The 17,880-nt window shown below is 55.2% G+C and overlaps 1 protein-coding gene across 2 annotated transcripts in view; it reads left to right on the top strand.

The window, feature by feature from the left end:
• The window catches only part of Pkd1l2 (polycystic kidney disease 1-like 2), an 85,392-nt gene that overhangs the window by 19,878 nt on the left and 47,634 nt on the right, over positions 1 to 17,880 (top strand). For both annotated transcript variants that reach the window (XM_005409357.1, XM_013507110.1), the window contains exons 6-14: positions 349 to 578; positions 2,765 to 3,169; positions 4,643 to 4,727; positions 8,433 to 8,490; positions 10,376 to 10,493; positions 12,307 to 12,514; positions 14,235 to 14,355; positions 14,966 to 15,107; positions 16,497 to 16,673. In XM_005409357.1, the coding sequence (XP_005409414.1) occupies positions 349 to 578; positions 2,765 to 3,169; positions 4,643 to 4,727; positions 8,433 to 8,490; positions 10,376 to 10,493; positions 12,307 to 12,514; positions 14,235 to 14,355; positions 14,966 to 15,107; positions 16,497 to 16,673 (1,544 nt within the window). The remainder of the gene's footprint in view (positions 1 to 348; positions 579 to 2,764; positions 3,170 to 4,642; positions 4,728 to 8,432; positions 8,491 to 10,375; positions 10,494 to 12,306; positions 12,515 to 14,234; positions 14,356 to 14,965; positions 15,108 to 16,496; positions 16,674 to 17,880) is intronic.

The following is a 17,880-nucleotide window of genomic DNA, read 5'->3' as shown; positions in this document are numbered from 1 at the left end:
GAAGGCTGAGGCAGGAGGATCACCATGAATTTAAGGCCAGCCTGGAATACATAGTGAGACCCTGTCTCAAAAAAACAAAAAAAAGTTTTTTTTTAAACTTTGGTATGTCTAGTACCTGATTCCATCTTACAGATGAGCAGGAAGGCCCAGAGGACTTTCTACCCCTTTTCTGCCCTGAGACATTGCAGCAGAAGCTCTCCTAGTGCTGAGAGCCAGGCACGGGCAGGCAGCCTCTTCTCTTCATCTCTCACCTTTGCAGAGTAGAGGAGGCGTGAATGCTTGTGTGAATGGGTGTGTGAACACGTGTCGGGGTCCCGGCGCTGCTAATGACTCTGCCTGTGGCGGCAGCTTGTCCAGCACCGTGAGCCACCAGTTCACGTCCCCGGGAGAGTTCTCCGTGTTTGCTGAGTGCACAACCAGCGAGTGGCACGTGACAGCTCAGCAGCAAGTGACTGTGCAAGACTCAACGGAGAGGCTGCGTGTCACTGGGTGCCCCAGCCTGTCCGGCTCAGGAGCTGGCCTTCTCTGCAGGGCTGTCTTCGGGGACCCTCTGTGGATCCAGGTGGAGCTCAATGCAGGTGAGTCTGCAGAAGCCAGCAAGTGGAGGCAAACTGTGGAATCCTTGATGTCCTAAAATCTATCCAGCTAACGTCCAAGATTTAATAATAACACTGATCATGTATGGAGTTAGTTATTTTTGGTTTCCTTTCATTTGAGACAAAGGCTCACTATGTAGTTCAGGCTGGCCTCCAACTCAGTATGTAGCCCAGGCTGGCCTGAACTCATGGTGATCATCCCGCCTCAGCCTCCCAAGCTCTGAGATGACAGGTGAGCATCACCTCCCTCAGCCCCAGTTGGTTTCTTATCTATCATTACTTTAGCACCTCTGTGTGCCACACACTATCCTAAGTGCACTTCCCATGCTGGCCCACTCCGTACATGCTAGCGCTGTCTCCATGTTATTGATAAAGAAATGGTGGCTCGGAAAGGTCCAGAAGCATCCCCTAAGTCACAAGGCCAGTAAGCCGATGGCAGTTCCCACACTTCCCAGCCCTACTTTGGATGCTCATAGTCCGATCTCAAGAACTTCCGCACTACTTCCTGTTGGGGGAATGTGAACAGGGTGAGGTAGGATCTGGGGGACATACACCAGCTTGGTACAGCCATGTTGCCCTCAGTCAGGGCTACTGTTCAGCTGTACACACTGGTTCTGCCATACCAGTGGTCATGGCTAGGGTCTATTCTGATTGGTCACAGTGTCATTTCTAATTGGTCACAGAGGCATTCTGATCGGTTATTGTATCTGTTTTGATTGGCCAGTGTGTCTATTCTGATTGGTCATGGCATCCATACTAATTTGTCATAGAATTCATTTTGATTGGCTGCAGTGTCCATCTGGTCCCTCAGAGATCCGTTCTAATTGGTTGGTGCTCTCTCAGTTTCAGGTGCTATTTTAAATATCACCCCTCCTCCTGATAGAGAACCTTTAGTCTACGACACGACATTGGCCCAGGCGGCATCTTTTCAGGAGGCACAGGTCCAGTCTGAGCCTCGGTGGGGCCTGTTGATGTAACCAGGGCAGCTCAGGGTTGTGGAAGTGAGGACATGACGCAGTTGGCCCTCACTCACCCCCTGGAGTCCTGCTCTTGCACTAACATGATGGCATTAGAGTGGGCTTTGACACGGGCTCGTGGGAGTCCTCTCTGCTGCTGTGGGCTTGTTGGCGGAAGTTGGCTGAGACATGTACTTGGGAAAACTTCAAATAACCCTTCCTGCATTCACTCATTCTATGAATATAACTGAGCGCCAACTCTTTGCAAGGTGCAGGGCACGCAACAGTAAACGTGAAAGGTAGGGGTCCCTCTCTCCCGGGGCTTATGTTACCATTACCACCACCACCAGTCATTATCAAATAAAACAGCAGCTTGGCCTCTGTAGGAAAGAATCCTAACCTGTTGGTGTAACTCAGGCTCAGAGGTAACCACAGTGTCAGCATCCCATTAGGACACCCGTCCGCAGACTGTAAGTGAGCCTCCCCCATGGAGCCCAGGCGGACTTCCTCGCGGGCAGGTGCAGGCAGTCAGCGGGGGAGGCGGAAGGAAATGCCCAGCTCCTGCCCAGAACAACCCGGCGGCTGCTGTTCATGCGTACGAACCGGCCCACCTCTCACGGCCCTCTGCTTCCTCCGCGTCCTCCCACAAGGATATCACTATCAGCAAAAGGCTCCAGGGTTTTCTGTCAAAAACTTCTAGGTGCACCTATAAGCCCAGAACTCGAGGAGGCGGAGGCTGAGGCTGAGGATCACAAGTTCTAGCCCACCCTGGGCAATTTAGTGACTTAGTGAGACTCAGTCTCAAAATTAAAAAAAGAAAAAAGCAAAATAAAGGGCTAGGGATGCAGCTCTGTGCAAAGGGCCTGGGTTTAGTTCCAGTGTGGGAAACACACACACACGCACACACACACACACACACACACACACACACACACCAAAAGCTGCTAGGACCAAGGGGTTGACACATGCATAGTAGATGTAAATAAATAGAATATGTAAATGAGCAGAGAGGACACAAAGTGAGAAAATATCACTTCTCAACCCAGAACTCAGGGATTGTCAGTGTTAACCCAGGGGTGGTGATCTACCCTTCCACGTTTCTTTATATTTATATTGATGTCTATCTGACATCAGAACTTGAGTCTGAACCATCACAGAACAACCAGCTGCACGACTGTCACAATGTGCTTCAATGTTTCTTAGCCCATCTAGGGGCAGGGGTGATCTACGCTGTGCTCTTGGGTAACACAACCCTGCTTGAGTCTCCCACCCAGCGGGGCTCGCCGCCCTACAACCTGACCCTGGATGGAGACACCCAGCACCTGCTGGGCCCTGGGCGGCACCTCCTGGAGATCCGTGCCCAAAGTGACAGCTCCGCCTCCGCGCTGTCCCGGGACCTCACAGTGCAGCTCGTGGAGCTGCTGTCGGGGCTGCAGGCCTCCTGGGCTTCCACCCGCGTGGAGCGTGGACAGGACCTGCTGCTCAACGTCTCCGTGGCTCACGGCACTCTGGAGAGGCTGACCTTTGAGGTGACCGGTCTCAATGCCAACTTCTCCCAAGAAGAAGAGAGCTTCGGGGAGCCATCTGGGACTTACCGGGTGGCAGTTCCCGTCGAAGGTACTTGGGGTTTATAGCTGCCCTTGCAAACCTCCCTCCTCTTCCCTTTCTGATTGGTGCCCTGGGTCCCGCCAGGGTGCCCTGGGTCTCCACGTAGGGTCACCAAGCCGCAGGGCTTCTCAGCTGCGGCACTTTTGACGTGTGGTGCTGGACACCCTTGGTCACAGTCAGCGACTGTCCTGTGCGTTGCATGGTACTCAGCCTCATCGCTGGCTTCTAGCGGCAGATGCTGGTATTACCAGTGCCCCGGGTCACAACGGCCAGAAATGTCTCCAGACACTGCCAAAGGTTCCCTGAAACACAGCCATACTTCCACTAACCTCTGCAAAGGAGCGTTGTATTCAGATCTCCTCCAACATCCCCAGGGGAAGGTATGGTATGGGAAGCTACAGTGCAGTCCCTGGGTGGGCGGGATCGGCAAAACTGGAAGGTGGGGAGAGAGGGCAGGGAGAGGGAGAGCTGGGGTGGTGCTGGCTGAGGACAGGTGGGCGGGCTCCACAGGGGAGGGCAGCACACATCTGCATTCAGTCCGGAGGGAGCTGGCTGCCCTGGAGGGCGGGGCGAGGAGCTCAGTGGACCGGAAGTGGTGAGTCCCCGCGCCCCCAGGAGCCTCCCTGCGCCCCCAGGAGCCTCCCTGCGGCTCCCGCTGATCTCAGAGCTGTGCCGGGAATGGGGTGATACTCAGCCAGGGGCCAGGCAAGAGACAGCGCAGGGACGCTAAGCTGGAGAAAACCACTGGAACTTTGCCAACTACCAAAGGTCCGGCTTGGAGCTGCAGAATCCAATTTGCAGGAGCTGGAACATAGCACGGAGGCTGTGACCCACCCAGGCTCTGTCCCCGTGGCTCCCATGGAAGTTACCGGTGGGGGAAGCTTAGACCTTAGTGAGGGACAGAAGCGCTGCCTGTTCCGGGACTTTTGTCCTCACTCTCAGGCGAGTCACAGACTCCTTCTCCCCCTACAACCAGCACATTGGGCCCCTCTGGGGCAAGCGTGGGGAGGGGGAGGCAGGAATGGACGGGTCCAGGTTAGAGGCATTTGCTTGTGGAGGTGCCAGCCTGGGCACCTCTGGTAGGAGCTCCTAGGCCCCTGCTGCACCATGGCTCCCGGCCAGGGCAGTGCCTCCCATGGCACCTGCTCATCCTTCCACCTTCAGCTCCAGCCCTGGTTCCGTCCCATGAGCCATTTCTTTCCCTCCTGACATTGAGGTGACCATGTGCCACCCCCACAGTGCCCCCTGCTAGCTTCAGCCATGGCTTGGCACTTTCTGTCCACGAGTCTCCCCGACACCAAGGCTTTGAGGACAGGGATGCCACTTCTGCTGCCCCAGGACCTGCCCTGTGCCTGGTATACAGCAGGTGCTCACTGAATGGTGGGAGGGTGAAAGTTTCAGGTGCTGTATGGGCCGGGCCAGCCACGAGAGGACAGTTGTCATGACGACACCGTAACCACACCTTTTCCCTTTGCGCTGCAGGCACCTTTGTGGTCACCGTGCGGGTGAGCAACGCCTTCTCGAACCTGAGCTTGGAGCTGGGAAGCGTCACAGTCACAGGCAAGGCGTCCCTGCTGCCAGGGCCCGGGGCACTGCTCGGGGCCTCCCGCGGGCCCCCCACGCAGGGTAGCAAATGTGTACGGCATGCTGCACATAGTCAGAATTCTCGGACAGTGACCAAAAACGTTAGAAAAATGTTGCAGCCGTACTGAGCATGCATGGACTCCTTTTCTTGTCATTGTTCCCTACACATAGAGAATAACAACTGTTTACGTAGCATTTACATTATTTGGGTATCTTAAATAATCTAGAAATGATTTAAAGTATATCAATATGTAGATCTAAAATATATCAATAAGCTTAATGAATAATAAAAAAGTTGAGCTTTTGAGAGGCCCTGCATTCCATCCCTAGCACTGCAGAAAGAGAGAGAGAAAGGAAGGGAGGGAGAGAGAGAAGGAAGGAAGGGAGGGAAAGAGAGAGAGAGAGAGAGAAAGAAAGAAAGAAAGAAAGAAAGAAAGAAAGAAAGAAAGAAAGAAAGAAAGAAAGAAAGAAAGAAAGGTAAGTTATATTATATGCAAAATATTACTCCATTTTGTATGAGGGACTTCAGCAACTTGGATTTGGGTATCTATGAGTCTTTCTTTCTTGCTTGGTTGCTTGCTTTCTATTCTTGCAGTACTGGAGATTGAACCAAGGGTCTTCTCATTGAACTACACCCCAGCCCTTTTTTAAAATTAATTTTATTGAACATAGGGTCTTGCTAAATTCCTAAATTGTCCAACCTAGACTTGAAGTTGGGATCCTCCTGCCTCAGCCTGCCAGAGTGCTGGGGTGGGGGGTCCTGCAACCAATTCCCTGCAGATACCGAGGGACAACTAACTATACAGTAAAACATTCAACCACTGGCTGGGTGTGGTAGCACACACCTGTAATCCCAGCACTCAGGAGGCTGAGGCAGGAGGATCCCTGTGAGCTCGAGGCCAGCCTGGGCTACATAGTGAACTCCAGGCTAGCCTGAACTACATAGTGAGACCCTGACTCAAAAAAAAAACAAAAATCAACCACTGACCTGGAATTCGGAGGCAGGGGAGTTTGTACTCGTTATGATGTTCCGTGAGGCATGGAATAGAAGTCCAACCTAAGTGTCTTGAAGTTCAGAGCTTTCTTCAGTCACATAATAAGAAGCGAGGCAATAAGCAGCTCCAGGGTTGATTTAATGGGTTGGCAATGCCAGCAGGGACCCAGGATCGATCTGTCTCTGCCGTGTCACCCTGGAGCTTTGGCTTGGTCCATAGTCTTTGTCCCGTGTGGGTCAAGATGGCAGCTGCAGTTCCAGATGCCGCGTGTCAGCCGGGCACGCTGCCTTCTGTGCCCTGCTTCCTCGGGGCCAGTCTTTCCTTCTGGCCAGGGAAGGCTCTGTGCCCAGCCACAAGGGATGCTGGGAAGGCAGCTGTGCAGCTTTCCGGGCGCTATGGGCGAGGTGGGCCCTGGCTGCCCAGGGAAGGTGGATGCCGGAAGTTGACTGAGCCGCAGCGGCCATCGCAGGACTCCAAGTTCACCTGGAGTGTCTTTGCGGGGCTCTGAGCGGCGAGGGACGGGAAAGCAGCTCACACGGGCTTGACCTCAGCAGATCACAGAACGGAAAGTCCAGGGGACAGGTCTGCCCTAAGCACACGTGGGTCCATCACCAGCGTCTTCAGGAAGCAGAGCCTTTTCACCCCTGCTTCTACGTTGGCTTCCCCCGATTCTGTCTTCCCCAGTGGGGGCAAGGCAGCCCCAGGCTCTGCTCCTGGTCCCCAGAGGAGAGAGAGCAGCCTCACCGGGTACCTGCAGCACAGGTCCCGAGGCTCCTCGGGCTGATCCTGGTTCAGTTTGCATTCCCCGTGTTCGCTCCAGGCCAGCTGCCGAGACCAGGGGCACCTGGCACTCTGACTGGGCGGCCCAGGGTCACAGGCGCACCCAGAGCGTGGTGAAGGCTGAGCTCCACCCCAACCAGGGCAGAGAGGAGCGGGGAGGTGCTGTCCCAGGAGATGGACCAGAGCTCGGGGCGTGGATGCCTGCACGGGGAAGCGCCGTCACATGTCCCCTCTGCTGCCCACGGCCCTCCTTCCCATGGGTGGGATTTGAGGCCCAGAGAATTTAAGTAACTTTGCAGAAGTCCTGGCGGTAATTTGTGGTAGGAGCAGAGGCAGCAAATATTTCTCTGATTAGTGAACTGTGTTCCTTCTTAAAGTTGAGAGAGCCCTCTAGCTGGCATCTCAGCATTGCCTTATTTTGTTTTGAGACAGGGTCTCGCTATGCAGTTTAGGCTGGCCTTGAACTCACTTTGTAGCTTAGCCTAGCATCCTCCTGCCTCAGCCTCCTGAGTGCTGAGATTACGGACATGCATGTCCTACTCTTGCCTTGTATGATTTTACAAGCCTTCAAATTTATGTGAATGAGAATTCACTGAAGGCGTGGTTATGGTGTCGTCATGACAACTGTCCCCTCGTGGCTCGCTCGGTCCATGCAGCACCTGAAACTTTCACCTTCCCACCATTCAGTGAGCACCTGCTGTATCTTTTCTTTTTTTTTTTTTTTTTTTTTTTGGTTTTTCTCCGGTACCGGGAACCAAACTCAGGACCTTGCGCTTGCCAGGCAGGCACTTTTGCCGCTGAGCTAAATCCCCAGCCCTTGTATCTTTTCAAGTGTATCTCTTAAGATACCCAAATCATTAGAGCCTGGAAAACCCCATGGAAATCTTAAGTTCTATCTTATCACCAGCCTTTATTGCTAGACATTAATAATAACATTTTACTATCTCCAGAACATGTTAATTGAATGCATTTTTCCTGTTTTTTAAGTGTGGCACACTAGCTCTATATATATCCTTGTTTGTTTTGTTTTGTTTTTTTGAGACAAGGTCTCACTATGTAGCCCAGACTGGCCTCGAACTCACAGCAATCCTCCTGCCTCAGCCTCCCAAGTGCATATGCCACCATGCCTGGCTACTAGTGCTCTTGACAGAAGTCAAGTTTGTGAAGCAGCAGGGTAAACAGCACAGTGCTGGGTGCTCCTGCAGCTGCCTTCAGTCTCACCTGTGGAGGAGGAAACTCAGGCTCCGGAGGAGTAAGCTGCCCAGGCCGGCACTGCCTGAGGAAGCACTGAGGCTGTGGACACAGCCGGTGTGCTGCGCCCGCCTCCTCGCAGCTTGCCCTCCTCACTCTACTTTCGGTGATGCTGGGTTGGTAGCGTGAGCTCCACGCTGGCCGGGGTATTTGGGGAATAAACACGTGCTACAAACCGGGCCTCCGCCTGGCCCATCAGAGGGCAGTCGGTCATTCACAGCACAGAGACGCTCTCGGCGGACTCTAAAGCCTGTGCTTTATCTGCACTGGCAGCTGCCTCTCCTTAACTACCAAAGAGGCATCGATAGCCCAGACGTGATGGTTTTGCTTGTGAGCTGGCTTTCCATCACCCGAATGTTCGCCATGTTCCCCTGAGCCAGGGCACAGGGAAGAGCTACAGAGCAAGGAGCCAGGGGCCGGTATGGTTCCCAAGCTTCTGCCTCAGTGACCCAGTTTTTCTAATGAGGCCCCACGCCATTCCACCGCGGCCTAGTCAGTGGGTGAGCCTCACCCCTCGAGGTGTCTCTGATCTCATCAAGTCAGCAATCAGGACCAACCGCCACAGCCTCCCGAGCGGCTGGGACTATGGCACCAGCCAGCGCGCCCATCCGGCTGTCTTTTAACAACCTGTTATGAGGTTCCCACCGTAGCTTGACACCTAGTCCCGCTGTGTTCACAGGTCTCCGAGAACCATCTGGAGCGAATGCGGAAGGAAAGAATGTGAGTGTCTTTAAAAACAACCTTGCAAGGCACCGATGTCCAAGGGCTGTGTTTCAGCTTTGAGTTTTCTTCTGTTGGTCTCAATAATCAAAGCACTAAGGATCGCTTTTCCATTTCAAAAGGGGCCCAGAAAGAATGAAATCAAACAAACCATGTCCTCTAACCACTAGAATTATGCTGTAAGTCAATAATAAGCACTTAGGAGATGTAAGTATCTCCTGGAGAGCCTAGAAATTAAACAACACACTTCTATATAAATGAATGGGTCAAAGAAGAAATCACAAAGGAAATTAGAAAATATTTCTAATTGATTGATAATGATAATGTAATACATCTAAATTCATGGGATACAGTTAACACGGTACTTAGATCTATACTTTTAATGCTTATTTTAGCAAACAAAGCCAGACCTGGTGGTGCACACCTTTGATCCTAGCACTCAGGAGGTTCTGTCAGGAGGATAGCCATGAGTTCAAGACCATCCTGGATTACTTAGAGAGTTCAAGACCAGCCTGAACTATATAGGGAGACCTGTCTCAAAAAATACAGAAATTAAATTTTTATAAATAAAAATAAAAGCCAGGTGCAGTGGCACATGCCTGTAATTCCAGTATTTGGGAGGCTGAGGCAGGAGGATCCTTGTGAGTTCTAGACCAGGCTGGGAACAAAGTGAGCTCAAGGCCAGCCTGAACTGCATAGTGAGACCCTGTCTTAAAAAGACAAAAAAAACCAAAAATGCAAAAATAAAAATAAAACATGACACCAAAAAGAAAACAAGCACATGCCATTAGTTTCTGTAGCAAGACTAAGTCTTCAGCTTCTTGCTTTGGCATTGCTCAGCACATGTTTATGGAAAAGCAAAGACTACAGGCCCACCTGCAGTGTTGGAAGGCAGGTATCCGGGGCTGGGAGACAGCTGTGAATCGATGTGGGCCCTGCCTCCGCGAAGCTTGCTAAGGGAGGCTGACAAACTAGAATTAAGAAGTGAAGAGTTAGGATGTGTCTAACGGGTGAGGTGACAGAGAGGAGAGGCCTCGGATAGGCCCTGGGTGCCCAGGCCGGAGCGTGGGCTCCAACCGGAAGCCCTGGGGCTTGTGTTCCTCTGTCTGGAGCTTGTGCTGTTCTGGGCCGGGTGCTCTAGGCCTGAGCAAGAGGCTGTGAGAGCTGTTGGACAGGTCCCACCAGAGCTCGCTCCGATCCAGATCCGGAGCCTGCCCACCCCTTTCCCAGAACCTCAAGCTTTCCGTGCTTTCCTCCTCTGGGACGTTCCAGGAGCCTATACTCCAGGGACACGTCCCTGGCCACGCTGTCTGGGTCACAGCGGAGCAGCTGTTCATATCTTGTCTGGGCCAGACATGGCGCTTGCAGACAGGACCCACAGTAACCCTGGCAGTCGGATGCAATGAAACCCCCGGAGGTGCAGGCGCTCAGGGACTTAGACACGGGCTGAGGCCACCCTCTGAGCTTTGGCTGGGCCTCACCTCCCGCCTCCCTCTCCCACGTTCTCACGACTGCCCGGGCTGCCCTCTACCAGGTCACCGCTCTGAGTTTTCACTGTCGGTTTATGTGCCTCTTTCCCACCTAACTTCCGGGCAAGGGCTGGGTCTCGTTCCATCTCCAGACAGGAAGGACAGGGCCTGGCCCAGCGCAGCCTCAGTCAGCACAGCTGTGTGCACAGTGGGCCCTGAGCCCGCCCTTGGCAGAAAGCCCTGTCCCTGGGGATCCAGAGGGAGGGACAACTCCACCTCCATAAGGAGAACCCGGGGCTCAGCCGGCGATCCCAAGCCTCACACCATGGCTGCTCTAGGTGACTCGTGGGATAGCACAGATCCGCTCAGTGAGGCCGCTGACACGGGCCGCTCACCAGCAGCTGCTTCCTCTGCAGGGAGACAAGGGGAGCGTGGAGCTGTACGCTGAGCCTGGTCTGTACGTGGATCCTTTCACTACTGTCACGCTGGGCTGGCCAGACGGCGACAAGGACTTGCGCTTCCACTGGTCCTGTGGTAGGTGGTGTGAGTGCTCTGGGCTGGTCCTTTTGCACTAAGAAGTGAGGAAGAGCGGTCAGGCTTTGCTGCTCTTTTCCTGCCTCATCACACAGGCGCTACTTCTGCCTGACATTCCGGGGAGCTCGTGTGTGCCGGGGATTGGAAATTCCATAAAATGGGAGGTGGGGAGGAGGAGGGAAGGAGGTGGCCCTGAAGGCAGGTGACAGTGGATATAAAGAATTAAAGACAATAACATGCCTGAAAGCCAGGCTTAGTGGCTCACATCTGTAATCCCAGCATTTAGGAGGGTGAGGCAGGAGGATTGCTGTGGTTCAAAGTTAGCCTGAACTACATAGTGAGACTCTATCTCAAAAAACCAAAATAAATAAATAATAAGACCTAACAAGCCAGTCTGCTTTTTTGTATTATCTAATCAATTGCAATTCCAAACAATGTGAGAGATCAGTGATGAAATATTCCTTCCCCTATTTCTCTTCGCTCTTGGGTATGTCACTGGGGAGAGCCTAGAGGGAGCAGGACTTGGGCACTTTTTGACAAACCAACATGGGGGTCCCAGGTTTTAGAAACGGGTGACTCCTTCTCACAGGGCTATCTCCTAGCTATGTATACACTCTCTTAGAGATAAAGTGAGTGTCACACATACTGTCCACATTGCTTTTGTTACCCTTTGCTTCCTGGAACATATCCTGCACACTTTATAGTCCTGGCGTCTAATAATCTGTCTTGATTGTACAATAGACTGTCAAGTTGCTCTACGACCATTCATTCACCAGAGCCATCTTTGTGGACATTCAGGTTGTTCCTCATTGTTTTGTCATTGTAAACAACACTGCCTCCACGATCTTTGTAGTTGTGTCTTTGTTTACACCTGTGGTTGCTTTCTTAACTAAATTTCTAAAGCTGGAATAACTGGGCGGAAGTCATGCAACAGGGCAAGGTTTTTGATATCAGTTGCTACATGGCCATGACGTCTTTCTGAATCTTGGTTCTCATCATGGGAATACAGAGGGAACAGGGGTAACTTAGGTCACTAAGCGGAGCGTGAATCCCACCCCGGGGGATCTTGGGATCCTCGAGCATCATGGTGCGGGTGGAGAGAGAGGTGTAGACAGACAAGCCTCAGTCAACAGAGTTGAAACTTCCCGAGTTGAAACTTCCTGAGTTGCCAACTTAAGGCAGGCAAAGACCCAGCTGCCCGGAGCAGGAGGTGCAGGCCCCAGGTGCCCGGAGCAGGCACGGGGACAGGGAGCTGTGCATGGCCTCCTCTCTGGGGAGTGGCGGCTTTGTGGCCACTGCGAGCTCCGCCTCACCCAGCTGTACCCAGAGCGCAGCCACAGGTGAGGACGGGAGTGGAGGAGGCTGGAGAAGGAGCAGGAGGACGGTCTTGCAGAGGCTGCTGGGCCATCCCGAGAACACAGGTGCCCTGGCCTCTCCCACGCGCCTGCCTCAGCATCGGTGAAAGCCCCGGGTGCAGATCAGCGAGGTTCCCTGCAGGCCCGCACCGAGTCTGCGCAGTGGGGGTCCCCTCCCCAAGCCCCTGCCGCACTCTCTTCACAGCCCACAAGTGACTTCTGTTTTCTTTCCTTAAAAAGCAAAATCTCCGCAGGGGCTTTAGCTCAGTGGAGCAGCACCTGCCTGGAAAGCGTGAGGTCCTGAGCTCGATTTCTGGCACCCCCCAAAATCGAAATCTGTGGAGCTGGTGTTGTTAATCCTGACCCTTTTCTTCCAAAGCCCTCAAGCCAGAAGGGAGCCGAGAGCGCCAGCTTGGTTCACGGTTCCTGAGGAGTGACAGCTCTCCTGTTTCTCTCAGGGCGCTGCTGGCCTCAGTGGAGCGACTGCGTGCAGAGGCGGCTCCTCCGCACAGACCAGCGGGAGCTGGTGGTCCCGCCGCCCTGCCTGCCACCGCCGGACTCCGCTGTCACCCTGCGTCTGGCCGTCCTGAGGGGCCAGGAGCTGGAGATCGAGGCAGAGCGGTGCCTCTACGTGTCCGCCCCCTTGGACCTCAGGCCTCGGGTCAGGTGGGCGTGTGGACCTGTTCCTGCAGGGCTGGTACTGAGCGCCAGCCACTCTGTTCCCCTGGGGTTACTCCCCGGGGTCCACAGGGGTCAGCACGCAGGCAGGCAGGCAGGCGGGAAGGGAGGTCTGTGACAACTCCCCCTCCAGGGGTCAAAAAGGCCTTGTGGGGGTTGGGGCTCAACAGAGATGAGCAGGAGGCGCTAGGAGAAAGCGGGGATCCAGGGAGAGCAGAGAGTGAAAGGGAGAGAGCAGAGAATAACCAGCATTCACGAGACCAGTGGAGAGGCAGGGGCAAGAAGGCGCCGGAGCCAGGAGGGCCTGGCTCAGGCCGGGCCTTGCTGTCACGTCGGGTTCAGGCCCTTTCCCTGAGGATGCTATAGAGAGCCGCCGAAGAGGCTCAGTCGACGGGACATGGTCATGTCTTGCTTCAAAACTCTGCTAGAAGGGCCTCAGGAGGGCAAGAGAGGACTCAGGCTGAGACTCTTGCAGGAGGCAAGGGAAGAGCAGGAAGTAGCTTGGACCGTCAGCCGGGGCCCTGCGGGCAGCGCTGGCTCCCTCCAACGGGAACTGACCGCAGACAGGAAATGAAGGTTCCATTTCGGGGTGTGGACAGGTCTAAGGGAACGAGCCCGGTGATGATGCAGGACAGGAAGCCATGGCTCCAAGGACCCCAAGGATGGAGGTGGGGTGCCATGACCGGAAGCCCCTGCAAGCTGCAGCGGAGGGAAGGAACCTCCCAGCGGGAGCCCTGGTCCTGGCCGCTGCCAACTGCAGCCTCCCAGGGGAAGGAGCAGGGCTGGAGGTGACAACGTGCGCTCTCTCCTCGCAGCCTCCGACCTCTCCCAGCCTTCCCGCTGGCTGGGCCAAGGAGAGGTGGAGGGCGCAGGAGCAGGGGTGTTGCTGTCTGCAGAGGTCAGTCTGCAGGCCACAGCCATGGAGAGCTGGGCAGCAGCATGGCGGGGCCGGTGGAGCCCACCTCGCACGCTGTCTTAGGACGGGTGTGAAGACAAGTCGGAGTCGAGAACTTACGAAGTTGAGGCAGAAGAGACCAGGGGATGGGTCGAACACAGCAGATGCCAGAGTGACCTCCTAGGGGTCCAGGAGGGAGTAGAACGTCACCCAGAAAGCCCAGGACTCAGATCCAGGCACAAAGATCCATGTTCCATTCACCCACTTAGGAGTGCGTCACTGGGACAAGTCACACAAGCTGTCTGAGTCTGAGCTGCCCCCGTGTGCTCTGGGGTCCTGACGCCTCACAGGCAGGGCTGCTGCAGGCCTCGCACGCACTGATACCCGTGGATGAGATCATGCCAGGCACACGTGCCGTGAAACCGCAGCCCTGCTGTTACTAGAGCTGACGAGAATTAGAGGGTGCCGTTGAGGAATGTGAGGCTCCGAGAGTTTGCGTGACTCCCACAAGGGGATCGTCCCCAGATGGCAGGGACGGGATCTGGCCGGGTCCTGTCTGCTCCGCCTCCCCTGTCCGCGTCACGGCCCTGTGCAGGGGATGGGCGGGAAGCGGGCAGCGCACCACCACCCACCTCTGTCTGCAAGGCCGTGTCCCGGTTTGGGTGCAGCAGTGGTCACTTTTATTCCATCCTGCGTTTGCCAAAAGGACACTTCCCACCCTCTCTAAGGACTTGAAAAGAACGGGGCAAGAGACCAGGCTGAGGGTCGCAGTGCCTGAGGGAGCGTCCCCCTCCCGTCCTGTCTCCCTCTCAGCTGTGAGCAGAACTGCCGACCAGTGAATGCCGATGCGGACGTTCTCCTCAGAGTCACCCTGGGAGGCGATGCCCCGGCCGCCGTGTTCAGCTGGTACTTAGACCATCCCTCTGCAGAGCAGGTGAGACGCTGACGACCCCTGGGAACGGAAATGGCCCTTTGGTGGACCAGACCTGTACTGAGGGCCAGAACAGCAGTCAGTCTCACTCAGAGCCCGTGCATCAGGGTTGGCGGGGTCGGGGAGCGCCGTGAGGAGAAAGGAGGGAATTTGCAGCAGGGTGACTGGGCCCAGAAGACCAAGAGCTGTGGGGACTCATGATCCCAGCCAAGGCCTCCTTCGGGCTGAGCCATCTGCAGCTCTGTGTGTGGCGGGTGGGTGTGGGGACCTAACAGGTTGCGCCCTTCCCGAGGAAGGCAGTGTCTGCAGAGCACCTTCCGCTTCCGAGTCTGCTTCCCCCTTCCATCCCGCCTCTACCTGGCTGCTCCCTCCCTGCCCTGCGGTCCCCTGTGTGCTGTTGCTATAAGTGACTTGCATGCACAGCCGCACCTCAGGCTCCACCCGCAGCGACCCTGCCCTCAGACAGACAGCTGGAACCGGGCTGTTTGCCCTGATATCCAGCAAAGCCGGTGGGGCCCGCTGTCCGTTCACTGGACATAAATCTGCCAGGCCACGTGGGGGTCAGAAGCCACTGTCCTGCCGAGGCCAGTGGGCGGACCCCAGCCTCTTTCAGGCCGAGCCCCTCCCGACCGCCTGCGGCCTCCCGGGGTTTTGGCCGAGGTCCCCAGTCCTCCTGCAGAGTAACGCCTCCACACTGCTGCTGGACAGCCGCTCCCTGCGCTCCTGGGGCCAGGTGATCAGGATCCGAGCCACAGGTGAGAAGCCACCCAACCCCGCAGGGAACCAAGGTAAACCTAGAGAGGCAAAATGGGCTTTGGTGTAGCACGGGGCAGGGCACAGGCCCTGGAGTGAAACTACCACAGCTTTCCACTTGGAAGCCTTCTACCATGCCTCAGTTTCCCCACGTGGGGATGATGATGTGCCTGCCTCAGAATGGTGATCACGCAGGAGGGTGACAGGATTCGGTGAGACAGGCAGGTCATGCACAGGTCACACAACCAAGGCTGGGGATTTAGCTCAGTGGCACAGTGCCTGCCTGGCAAGCGTGAGGTCTTGAGTTCGATTCCTGGTACCGGAAAAAAAAAAAACAGAACACAGGTCACACAACCGCCCACCCTGTTAGGAGAATCCAGGCCTCTCGTATAAAACAAGCCCAGTGTGGGAAATGCAGATTTTCAAAAATGAAGAGTCAGGCACTTATCCTTTTTAGGAAGAATTCCTTAGAGCCTGTATTTCCTACAGTAGCCCATTGACACCCACAGCAGGATAAACTGGGGACTGGCTAAGTGGACACTCCCAGGTCCACCCCATGCCTTCTGAACTGAGTTTAGGTAAAGGAATTGTTGTAATTGATTAAAATTCTTGCTGGGTGTGATGGTGCTTGCCTGTAATCCCTGCACTCAGGAGACTGAGGCAGGAGGATCTCAACAAAGTCTGAACTACATATCAGGACCCTGTCTCCAGAAAAAAAAAAAACAAAACTCCCTTTCCTAGATCTTGGGTGCATAAGCTTAAAGAATAAAAACTGAGAGACGGGCTGGGGATTTAGCTCAGCGGCAAAAGCGCCTGCCTGGCAAGTGCAAGGTCGTGAGTTCAGTTCCCGGTACCGGAGAAAAACAAAAAAAAAAACAAAACAAAACAAAACAAAAAAACTGAGAGACTGTAGCAGGTATGTGGGATGTTGTTGCGTGTCACCTGAGGGCTCCTCCCAGGCTGGGGTACCTGGAAGGGTGGGCTTCAGGGTGAGATGGATCCACCTGCTTCCAGATCCTGGCTTTGGCTCTTTCTAGCTCAGTGACTTTCAGTAAAACAGTATTGCCCAGTATGCGTCCTCCTCACAAACGCTCCATGAGGAAGCTGTTATTATTATGGGCCCCATTTCACAGAGGTCAAATCCAAGGCAGAACTGTCTGGTTCTCTTGCTCTACCTGTGACCAGCTTCTCCAAGTGAGACCCCGGGCTCCCTGCCTCAGGGGAGCCGTGAGCTATGAGTATCTGGGGGGCCTGAGGGAATCCCCGGCGAGGTCTGGAGAGGGACCCGGAATCTGTGCATTTCATTCCCAGCGCCCTCCGGGCAATCCTGAGGCACGAGGGAGTCGGGTGACCCACACAGCCCCCTGAGCATGCTCTGTCTTCCCTCATAGCACTGACCAGGCACATGTATGGGGAGGACACCTATGTGATCAGCACACTGCCGCCCCTTGAGGTGCCCACCTGTGCCATCTTCCCAGAGGAGGGCACGGTTCTGACCAGCTTCGCCATTCTCTGCAACACCTCTGTGGCCGTGGGCCCCCTGGAGTTCTGCTTCTGCCTGGAATCAGGTACCAGCTGTCCCCTTGGCTCCTGGGCTACCCTCTGAAGCAGAGGGACCACCTCTGTCTCCCTCCCTGTCTGTCCCCCTCTCTCCCCTCCTCTGTCTCTCTCTCTGTCTCTCTCTCTCTGTCTCTTTTTCTCTCTCTCTTGGGAGCTGCAAGGAGCATGTTCTATGAGTGACAGAGGCTGGCAGGATGGGGATCTCCCAACCTTGATCTCCACCCCGAGGCGCTGACCACAGAGATGTGACACACAGGTCCCAACAGTGGCTCCTCCCCTGCCACATGATCTCTGTCCTCGAATACGGGTGGTGAAAGGCTGACATGGGCGAGGAGACCCGGAAGTCTGGTCGGGTAGGGCCGTCCCCAGATGCCACGCCTCACCCACGTGCCAGGAGTAGCTGTGGCTCTGAAAACCCGGGGCGACTCAGGAAAGACCCAAGAGGGACTGCTTCACAGAACCCCCAGCAGTTCCCCCGAGCCTGCCTTGCAAGTGGGGTCAAGCTGAGCAGAACGCAGAACGTGTCTGCAGAGGCTTTCAGGCGACAGACACCCACGTTACACAGAACCCTGCACAGTCACCCGGTGCAGCAGCAACCCAGGCCCAGGACAGCGGTGCACATGCGCAGGAGACAGGCGGGGGTGGCCACGTCCATTTATCCTCCCATCTCAGTGACAGTCAGACCTTGGCAGGCTCATCTGGTTCCTTATCTCCTCCCAGCGGGCTCGGGTGTTCTGTGAGCCGCACATGAGCTCTGGAAGGGTTCTGGTCCGATGGGCCCTTCCCCCAAACCTGTAAATGTGGGTGGTCCCCAGGATCCAGCATCGGACACCACAGGGATGTAAACTCTCCCCTGCCGCTAGGGAAGGGGGCCGCAAGCCTTCTGAGGCCCAGGGGAGGATAGTTTCCACGGGTGCCCCACCAAAGAGAGGTGCAAATGTAGAGGTAAGAGGGCCGTGAGCCGGGAAGGAAAACGTCCCAGCAGGGTGAGGAGACTTCACCTCCACCCAGAGGGAGAGGCCGGGATAGCCGCTCTAACTCCCACTGCTTTCCCCCTTGACCCCTCACCCCCGACTCATACCAGTGACCAGAAAGGCAGGAGGGTGCGACCACAGAGAGCCAGCGTCCCGTGCCAGGTCACCCACTTAATGGTTGTCTGCACGCTGCGCAGTGACTGGCCCCTGCAGGGACAGGTGCGTGCCAGGGGTACAAGCA

The sequence above is a fragment of the Chinchilla lanigera genome, unplaced genomic scaffold, assembly GCF_000276665.1.
Source record: "Chinchilla lanigera isolate Chin_1 unplaced genomic scaffold, ChiLan1.0 scaffold00121, whole genome shotgun sequence".
Classification (NCBI taxonomy): Eukaryota; Metazoa; Chordata; class Mammalia; order Rodentia; family Chinchillidae; genus Chinchilla; species Chinchilla lanigera.
The sequence above is the reverse complement of the archived record's forward strand: the minus strand, read 5'-3'. Positions and strand labels throughout refer to the sequence as shown.